The 10710-nt window shown below is 39.3% G+C and overlaps 2 protein-coding genes across 2 annotated transcripts in view; both read right to left on the bottom strand.

The window, feature by feature from the left end:
- Positions 1 to 1238: 1238 nt before the first annotated feature.
- Positions 1239 to 7302, bottom strand: LOC107722005 (serine/arginine-rich splicing factor 6-like). Its single transcript, XM_016530242.1, has 6 exons — positions 7088 to 7302; positions 4598 to 4761; positions 3063 to 3184; positions 2438 to 2640; positions 2247 to 2318; positions 1239 to 2159 (listed from the first exon to the last, which is right to left on the bottom strand). Exons 1-6 carry the CDS (start codon positions 7192 to 7194, stop codon positions 1748 to 1750), a joined length of 1080 nt encoding a protein of 359 aa, XP_016385728.1. The 5' UTR covers positions 7195 to 7302; the 3' UTR covers positions 1239 to 1747.
- A 19-nt stretch (positions 7303 to 7321) lies between these two features.
- Positions 7322 to 10710, bottom strand: part of LOC107722006 (acyl-coenzyme A thioesterase 8-like) — a 7911-nt gene continuing 4522 nt past the window's right edge. Inside the window, exons 4-6 of the mRNA XM_016530243.1 lie at positions 10244 to 10401; positions 7969 to 8160; positions 7322 to 7828 (exon numbers count right to left, since the gene is read on the bottom strand). Coding sequence (XP_016385729.1) covers positions 7713 to 7828; positions 7969 to 8160; positions 10244 to 10401 — 466 coding nt within the window. The 3' untranslated portion in view covers positions 7322 to 7712. The remainder of the gene's footprint in view (positions 7829 to 7968; positions 8161 to 10243; positions 10402 to 10710) is intronic.

The raw sequence follows: 10710 nt of genomic DNA on the forward strand, positions 1-10710 counted from the left end.
TCTGAAACGCCTTTGGAGTCGGCTGATGGTAGAGGAATGAACATTCAATTTACGGGCAACAGCTCTGGTGGACATTCCTGCAGTCAGCATGCCAATTGCATGCTCCCTCAAAACTTGCGACATCTGTGGCATTGTGCTGTGTGATAAAACTGCCTTTTATTGTGTGGCCTTTTATTGTGGCCAGCCTAAGGCAGACCTGTGCAATAATCATGCTGTCTAATCAGCATCTTGATATGCCACACCTGTGAGGTGGATGGATTATCTCGGCAAAGGAGAAGTGCTCACTAACACAGATTTAGACAGATTTGTGAACAATATTTGAGAGAAATAGGCCTTTTGTGTACATAGAAAAAGTCTTAGATCTTTGAGTTCAGCTCATGAAAAATGGGGGCAAAAACAAGTGTTGCGTTTATAATTTTGTTCAGTGTATATTGATAAGAAATGTGATTTATATATGTAAAGTGTAGCCTATAGGCTAATTTAATTAAGTGATGTTCTACAGTGTTGTAATCTTTTGTATTTTCTACATTTCTTTGTGGAAACCACACACACACTCTCTCTCTTTTCAAACAGCATCCTAAGCTTGTAACACACATGATATCAGTCACAGCATATCCTCTATGACTAGGGTAATCAAATAAAAGGCTGTACTAAAGATTGAATACTTTAAGCATCTACCTGCATTATAATGGACTCTGGATTCTCAAACACCGTGGTCTCCAGAGGGGCAGCAGAGAGGAAAGATGTTTCTACTGGAGCACAATATACAGAGCTGAATGTGAGGGAAAAGCAGCAACAGTCTTCATATATGGTCAATATATACTCATATTTCAGGAAAGAAAACGGCAGCAACATTGAAAACCAATTAAATGTTTATTTAACTAAAACACTTGAAAATATTCAAAAACCAATTTAAAAAACAGATCAATCACACTGCAAGTGATGTATTAAATTTTTTGTAAAAAAAAAAGGAAAAAAATAAAAAAGGAACTAGAAATCACAAAGACAAATCAGGATGATCCAAAGCACGAACAGAAACAAAAAGCTTCCAGGAAAAATATCAGCAAGAGACAGGAATGACAGACTATACAGCGAGGAAGCATCTTCATAGCCAACCACTCAACTAATAATAATAGTAGTAATTCATTACATTTATATAGCGCTTTTCTAGGCACTCAAAGCGCTTTACATTGTCAGGGGGTATCTCCTCATCCACCACCAGTGTGCAGCATCCACAGTGCGCCAGAGCGCCCACCACACACCAGCTTACTGGTGGAGAGGAGACGGAGTGATGAAGCCAATCAATAGATGTAACTACCACATCTTGTTTACTACAAAAAAACAGCTGCAAAAGTAGATAGGCATTCTATCGAATTTAGGTTATAACTTGTTACAGCCTCCTTGAACCTCACACTAAAAGCAAAAACACAAAGAGCCTTTTAAAGACGCCCCATACCAAAGCAATCAACTACAACCAACGGCCTGAGCGACGCTTACACAAGCACAAAACATTATAACTAATGACAAAAAGGAAAACAAATTCTAATTTGACGCGTCTGATGTGTGTGTGGGGGGGACCTCTGGTAAGCAATTGTTTTCATGCAATGTTGAAAACAGCACAGTAATCAATACTACACAGGGCTGCAGCCTCGACAAGCATTTGGTGAATGTTCATAGGCTGTGAATGATCGATTAACGCTGATCTGTGCATGACGTATTCCTGCTGTGCAAACCAATCGGCGAGACACTAGTCTTGAGAGGCAGACCGAGAACGAGACTTTGAACGTGAAGGAGAGCGAGATGCAGAACGCTTGCCGGGCGAATCCGACTGACGGCTGTTCTCTTTAGGGGACGGTGAATGGGAAGTGGACTTGGCCCACTCTCCATTTTCATTCTCCCTTGGAGAAGCAGAGCGGCTTCGGGACTTCTTACTGACCGACTTCTCATTGGAGCGGCTCCTGGAATCCCTCTCCGACTTGGTTTTGGAGCGGCTCTTGGAGCGAGAGCGGGATTTGTGGCCGGTGGAGCGACTGCGTGACTTCTGCGTACGTGAGCGGGAACGAGACTTTGACTTCCTGGAGCGGGACTTTGTCGGGGACTTGGAGTGAGACTTTCTCCTAGACCTGGAACGAGAGCGGTGCTTGCTGCCGGACCTTGACCTGTAAAAGACAGACACAAGCTAGTTAGAAAAGCACTCAAGAGTCACATTTTAACCACACACACACAAAAAAAAAGCGGCATCCTACCGAGATCGGGACCTGGAACGGCTTTGTGAACTCCTGCGGCTCCTGCTGCGAGAACGGCGTCTGCTGCGAGACCTAGAAAACAATGTCCAATTCAAATGACATACAGAAACCAAAGACATTAAAAAAAAGAAAGAAACACAGACGTGTGTGCAAAGATCAAGTGAGATCAAGCTAAGAACTGAAGGCCTGACCTCGACCTGCTCCCAGAGTAGGAGCGACGTCGTCTCGGCTTGTCCTCCACAAGACGTATTTTTCTTCCGTTGATATCGGTGCCATCCAACTTGTCCAAAGCTCTCTTCATATCAGAGTAGGAGCGAAACTCGATGACACCCTCATTGGTCCGTTCTTTGTGGGCGTCAGCATAGGTCACCTCTCCAGCTTGACGCATGAAGTCCTACGGTCAAGAACAAATAACTAAAGATACAAAGGTTTCCCAAACTGCATTATGCAATATAAATGGAGACTACAATCCATTCTCATTTAATTGCACTTTCAATATTCTCATTTTTTTGCGGTCACAAAGCACACATGGAACTATTCTGTATTGATCATTGCCAAAGACAAGAATGATTCAGGGGCCGTGAAAAGCTCAAAAGTCCAGCAGAAAATTGCACTGGGATTTAATCAGCCACTTAAAGGGATAGTTCATCTTCAGTTGCTGGTCCCCATTGACTTGCATTGTGTGTCCCCCCCCATACTACGGAAGTCAATGGGGACCAGCAACTGAAGATGAACTATCCCTTTAAGCAACATCAATTCAATCAAGTCTAAAAAGAACAGCCTTTTACTTCGGGACAGCTTTGAAAACGGGCTCACCTTGAGATCCTGCCAGCTGCAGCGACTGGACAGGTTCTCCACTATCAGTCGGTACTCCGTGCGAACCGGAGGTCCATATTTGTCTCTTCTGCTATGGCTCCTGCTGCTATAACCACTACTGCCTTCAGACAAAAGCCAAGAGACAATCAGTACAGAATTAGACGCAATCCAGAAAGCGCACAAGGCAACCTCTTCAGACATCTGCATAAAGCATGATGTTCAGGCATTAGAAAATGCAGTCTTCCTGTCCCACCCCACTGAATAATCACACCCAAATAAACATAAGACTTCAGCAACAATCAGTCCCTCCGAAGGGGTCAAAGGTCGCATTGCTGGTCTTCACCCAACAGCTCAAGAACAGCAATGCTCTGAACGCGAATACCGCTCCAGCGACAGGTTTTAACGTGAGCCCCAATTATAAAGACAGCAAACGAGTACACAATACCCTCATGAAAACAAACAAAAGGGAAAAGAAAAAGAAAAATACAAAAATAAAAAGTAACCAGGACTACTTGCATTAGATGCTGACATGTTACCTGTCTACTGCCAGAACAGCGACAGCACAAGACACATAGCAAGGGAAGCCCATTGCTCTTTTTAATAAAGAAAAAGTTAAATGATAGCTACATAAATTTGTTTAACCTGACCAATATTTCGTTCAACATAAAAACCAATGGGTTTCCTCACCATCACCCTGGTCTATTGGCAAAAGGCAGCTGTCATCATGGCTTCCGGTTAGGTCAGCCAAGGGTCAAAGGGCAAAGGTCACACACACATTGTAAGGTGAAAGCCAAGGCCAAACGGGACAGGCAGTCATCTTAGCCTCAATGGACTCGGACTCAGCCCACACCAGACTCTTTTAAATTGAAACATCAAGGACTTTTGTTAATGTTGAATTCAGATGTAAACACAAAATCGCATCGTCACACGTCATACTGTTTACATGCCAGCGAGGCTTCAGAAAACATCAACTGATTACTAAATCTATCGGCTAGATGGGCCAATAAAGAGTGGAAACAGCCCACAATCTGACATGTAAACATCTTTAGTCACTCTCCCTGGCTTTTGAAGAGTACTCAAGTTATACTGCACAGTCTCATGACCCTTGGCGTTTAAAACGGGCCAAAACTACAAAAGCAGAGGCATCTTTTGAGGGATTCCCATTTAACAAGGTCACATCTCAGGACCAATTTCATTAAAGAACATTAGATCCCATCAGCCTTCCATCCGGACCACAGCTACTGCAGACCTTAACAGAGAAATGTAGTTAGTCACTGGATGCAGGTGCTACTGAGAGGACAGTCCACTGTAAATAAAAAAAACAAAACACGTATTATTCACCTCCACTTTTTCTTCGTGCCTGAGGGAGGGGAAAAAAAAAAAAAAAAAAAGAGAAAAGTTTTGTTTAGAACTTCTACAAATAACTTAACAAAATCAATTTGATGTGACTATGCCATGAATGACATTGCTTAGGTTTTTAAAATGTTTATTTGAAATAAAATGGTTGCATAAACACTGAAGGAGGCTGTACTTACTGCGCCCGCCGCCGCCCCCATAACCCCCACCATATCCATCCCGGTCCCGCCGCGGTCCTCTCGCGTGCTCCACGATCACACGCTCCCCGCACAGATCTTTACCGTTCAGCTCGTACACGGCGTCGTCTGCGTCACGGGTGTCCTCAAACTCCACGAACCCGTACCTGAGAGTAATTAAGCACAAATTTATTTACCAAAGATCTCCAGCATTGCAGAAATGACATGCAGATTCATCCTCTACGACGGCTTAAGCGCTGTACAACAGAGAACAGGTTCTGGAAGCCAAAAATCCCATTCACTATCTCCATAGAAAAACAGATTTTTAATGTTTATTGGATGACACGCTTTTGCTAAAGCGGTCAGTCTTCATCGTTTCGACTCTTTTCAACTCAAACTTAATCGTGTTAAATGAGGAGTTCTTGCCATCAATAAAGACATTTACCCTGTCTTTACTTCCGATATTCAAATACTCTTTCAGCTTCAAATCAAAGCTTGTGATTCACGTGGCATCTGGTTGGCTTGTTTCATGGCTTTTAACACTCCAACGAAGACTTTCAAAATCCCTCTCTAGGGGAAAATAATTCAGGAACCGAGGCTTGCTGAAAGAGCGGTCAGGACCTGTTGGATTTTTTTAGGTATTATTCCAAAGATGTTTCAAACGACCTCATTTTAGTGGGTTCCAATTATCTCTGAAATAAAACTGCATCAAAGTAGACTTGTGCCGGTATTCGGTAATGCGATATATCACGGTAATGAATATGCGCGATATTGTTATCGTGGGCACTTCTAAATACCGTGAATAATTATATATTACAAATTATTCCGAATTTTGAATGCATTTTAAGAATACTTTTCCCATAAACTGGTCAAAATGCACAACACCGCCGTATGCTGCATGAAAGATGCGTGCGCACTCTGATGTAAACAAGCGCAGACGAGAAGCACATGGCGGAACATGTGAGAGAAACTCTGGATGAAAGCGCTTTCACTCTCTGACAGCAGATGGCGCTAAACTGCAGAAATAATAATAATAATAATGAATAATGTTCATCACAGCGCCAAATACTTAAATATTTAGACTTAATAGGCTATTTATTTTCAAACTTTTTTTTACATTTTAATCTGGACTACAACATGCCCTAGATATTGTTTGAAAGTGTTTTGATTCTTTATTGTTCGGTCACACTTTACATTAGGGCTTCATTAGTTAACATTAGTTAACAAACTGCCAATGAAAAATTCTTCTGAACATTCATTAAACTTAGGTATTCCAATATTTAATAACAGGATGTTAAAATCGAGAGTTGCAGCTGTGTTATTTAATGAGCTAACATGAACTAAGACTTGTATTTTTTAAACAAAGATGAATAACTTCTGTAGCAAATGTAGCTATTGCTCATTGTGAATGTTAATGCATTAACCAAGGTTAACTAATGAGGTCTTATTGTAAAGTGATACCTATTGGTCTTTATAGTTCTTTTGCACTTTAATCTGTGTAAAACTTTTAACCATACATTTTTCTGTACTGCTTTATTGCATTTAAATGTTCAGTTATTTTTGTTATAAAATGTTATTAAACCTGTTATACTGTATTATGACAGCACTTCTTTAAACTAAATTTCAATATCGTGATAATACCGCATACCGTGATACAAGCACTATCAATTAATCGCAACATGAAAATTTGATACCGGCATATACCTACATCAAAGGCAAGTTACAGAGTGTGAAAAGTGAACAAAAAAGCCTTACTAAATAATAATAATGACAAGGTTTGTACAAACTAATGAACAATTAGTTTATCCAACTGACCTGTTCGATATATTTGAAGTGAAAAAATATATAGTTTTGGTAGGCAAATAAAAACATTACGCTGCTCGGTGTCAACAGAAGACCAAAACGGGCGCCATATTGTGTTTACACGCGGTCCATTCTGGCAAATCTAGTGGGTCATCCTAGTATTTCACGCATACAGTAATTATGCACGGGGCTCATACTATATAATGGAGAAATATCACAAGACGGATCTCTGTACGCCTTTCCAAAATGACAGACCTTCTTTATGTGCATTTATAAATACATCTACTATAGTGCGTTAGAAATCATGCGGCGCGTCGCTGAAGCGTTTGCCAATTCAGGTCAGCACAGCGCTACAACTGACCAACTCTTACATAGACGACCACAATTCGGAACTGTTTATGGTGTCTCAGAATCGCCAAGCAATTGAAAGTCTTAGTAAATGTCGTCTGGTCGCATGAAAGAAGCTCAAGCGCTGAGCACAACAAACCATCCGCCATTTTGAGCGGTAAGAGCCTCAACTAGAGGAATACAATTAGCAGGACACACACTGAGCATTTAAGACACGTCCATGCCGTGCAATCTATTAAACACATTATAAAATAGCATATTCTTAAATGAAATGCATCGGAAACGTGAAGCGGTCATCATCAGGACGCCGCGGCCTCGCGTTACGCCGCTCCGCAAACTCACCCGTTCTTCAGATCGATCTCAAAAAGCTTCCCGTAGCCGCTGAAAAACTTTTGTATGTCCTTCTCTCGCACATGATAGCTCAGCCTGCCGATGTACACTCGCGGCATGGTTAACGTTTAGTAAATAACGATCAAACGCACGAACCGTCGTAGCTTTAAACGCTAGCGGTCGAGTACGCCGAACGGCCACCTAGCGGTTATAACGGGCACGCTGTCGACGTCACTTCCGGCGGTAACTACAGCAGTAACTAACGGACGTGTCGACACTGAAAGAATGCTAATGTACAACACAACCTCAGATTGTTATGTTTATTGATAATAATTATACTATAAATAATTTAGACTTGTAAAAAAATGGTCTGCGTTTACAACTCAGTGTATAACAGTGGAGTTTGAGTCGTGTTTTGGTTGTAATTAAACACAGAAAGGCAATAAAGATGCTAAATCCAGTTGTTCATTACACACCCAGAAGCAAAGACATTTCTGCAATTATGATATACATTTTTAAACACGATTTAAATCGGTTTGTGTCGTCATTGCATACACTGCCTCACTGATGGCGCGTAGTAATATGAGAAAGTCTTGCAACTATTGTAAGGCATATTTAATCGTATGTTTTCAGTCCTCTACAGTTTACTCTGAGAAACCGTCTTCACTCGTATCACTCCCTCTTGCGCGCAGGAAGCTGCGAGAACGCCATCCTGTCTCCACAAGCGGCCCTGGACGAAGCCCCTGCTGCCTCCTGATAGGAAATAAAGGTATCTTAAATATTAAAACGTGTACAGATCACAACAGGTTATTATCATGCTCATATATTGAAGTGCTGACCATCATAGACAGGACTGAAAACATGCAAGAACGGACAGAGAAGCGGCTGCTGACCTGACCACGGGCTTTCGCATTCATACAGCATCCACTCGTCTGCTCTGAATGTGCTGTGAAACCACATGGCATGATCCAGAGAGGCGGAAAACTGGGCCTTGTGATGTGGGCGAGGTAACAGGGCCGTGCCCAGGAAAGCGTAGTCCGATACATACGCTGCCACACAACAGTGCAGTTTCATATCACCAGCTCCTAAAATACCACACAACACAACATTATAAAATCTGAAATAAGTTACAGTCAGTTGGTCATTATCTAAAATAAACACAACAGGGTGACCGGGATTTTTTTTTTTGATACATTGAGATTATTAGGCAAGGAATTAACATTTCATTTTACAGAGATTGCAATCACAATTACATAACTATATTTATAATATGTGACCCTGGACAAAACCAAAAACGAAATTGAGATGTATACAGCATCTGAAAGCTGAATAAATAAGCTTTCCATTGATGTATGGTTTGTTATGATCAGGGTTCCCACTCTTTCACGAACACCAGATTCAAGGACTTTTTAAAGCACCATTTATTTTATATCAAGCACCTATCAAATTCACACCCCAGCATATGTAGTGTCATGAAAGACCTTACAGTACTTAACAGTTCACTTACACTTAACATTTACATTAAACATTTCAGAGTAATAATGTTTTGAATGTGTAGGTTTCACAAATTTAGACCATTTTGAGCAGTCGTATTCAAAGGAATTTAATGAAATCCATTGAAGTCAGTACTGGTAATATTCAAATACAATTTCTAAAATATTGATAAAATATGCATCAAACTGTTTTTGCTGTAGTTCTTGTACACGATTTAAATTAGAAAGAATTTCTCAATTTTTAAATTAATAAAAAGTTGTTAAATGTTGTAATAACATGGCAAAACCTGTTAACATTAAAAATGTGCACATTCACTCAAAATATACATTACTCATTAATAAATTAACTCAAGTCAAAATAATTTTGTAAATGACGTTTTATTGTAAATTCCATTTTTCATCTTTGACTTAGAGGAATGCAGCTGCTCAAAACGTCAACATTTTTTGAAAATATTTCATGAACATTTTAAACCTTGTACATGTGCAAATCTGCAAAAAAAATAAAGTAATATAAAGAAAAGAAATAAAAATAGGACTGTCTATTTGTTTTTAAACTGTAAATGCTTTTTACTAAGCTGTTGAGTGGGTGGTAATGGTCAGAAATTCAGCGGGAGCGGGCTTAAGAAAAATGTCCCGCTCAGGGCTCTAGGCTGCGCATCAACACACCCGCTAAGTTTTTTTTTCGCATTACCCCATCTCCACCCCCAATCATTAGTGCCGTTTCGTTTCGTTCTTTGACAGAACATATAGGACAATTTTTGAAATAGCGCCATAAACAAAATTTATTTCAAATTTTTTGTGCTGCAGGGTCACAAATATAAGAGCAGAGTGTAACCAAAACAAATGTATATTCATGAGAGGATATAGATTTCTATTTAATTAAATTCCTTTTCCAGGTGAGCAGTTTAAAAACCCTTGTGAAAAAGAAGTGTGCTTAATTCTATTGAATGTGTACTTCTATTTTGAAAAAAAAAATGCAGTAATATTAATGATATAAAAGGCCACTTAAGTATACTTAAAGAGACTCTTTCGTGACTATTATGCACACTTTTAAAAAGTGCAGACTGTATTAATGGCAAAATAAAATATTTACTTTAAAGCACATTTTAAATCATGTTTTAATAGTCTTTTATTGTGCTTTGAAGTATACTTATTTTGATGTGTTGACGAACATACTAAAGCACGTGTAACATACTTTATAATTAAAATTTTAGCTAGTGTGTTATTTGATGTAACGTTTGTTAAGAAATTTTAAATATGCTAAATTACAACATAATCATTACAAATGTATAATTACAAATATACATTATATACAAGTTTCAATAGAAATTACATAAAAAAATATATTTAAATTTTCCACAAATGCTTGTTTAACCATATTTCAAAAACAACTTAAGTAATTATAACATTACATAAAATTATGCTCTCTTAAGTGTTTCCCTTTTTCTCAAGGGAACTCCTGGATTTTTTTATTGACTGTGGGATCCCTGAATAATGTAAAAAAAAAAATTATAATTTGAGGTTCATCCATCTGAAAAGAAAAATAGTCTTGCACTTTTACTTTTATCCTCACAACTACTTGGATGGCATATTAATTACATTTCATTAATCACAAATGGCATCATTATAGGTGTTTTTTACTATAAAGAAGAGGTTGGTGACATGTTTATTATACCTATATGCCCTCTCGCTCGCACCCAGAATAATTTCTTCGGTTCCATGGCAACACGACTATAAAAATCAGGTGGGTTGACTGGCTTGATCTCTATAGGAACTTCATCAGCAAGGATTTTATTTAAACCCTGTCGTGTATTGTCTGCCAGGTTTGGATCGCTGTAAAACAAAACGAAAATCATGTGTAAAAGTGTGACGTTTAAAACAGGTGTTAAAGGGGTCATATGATGCGATTTCAAGTTTTCCTTTCTCTTTGGAGTGTTACAAGCTGTTCATGAATAGATAATATCCCTAAAGTTGCAAAGACTAAAGTCTCAAATCCAAAGAGATATTCTTTATAAAAGTTAAGAGTCAACCACGCCTACCTAAAACGGCTCGTTCTAACACGCCCCACATGTCTACGTCACGATGTGGGAAGATTTACATAACCCCGCCCAAATGTTCACGGAAAGAAAGAAGCCGTAACTT

The sequence above is a fragment of the Sinocyclocheilus rhinocerous genome, unplaced genomic scaffold, assembly GCF_001515625.1.
Source record: "Sinocyclocheilus rhinocerous isolate Xijiao unplaced genomic scaffold, SAMN03320098_v1.1 scaffold5048, whole genome shotgun sequence".
In the NCBI taxonomy this organism is placed as follows: Eukaryota; Metazoa; Chordata; class Actinopteri; order Cypriniformes; family Cyprinidae; genus Sinocyclocheilus; species Sinocyclocheilus rhinocerous.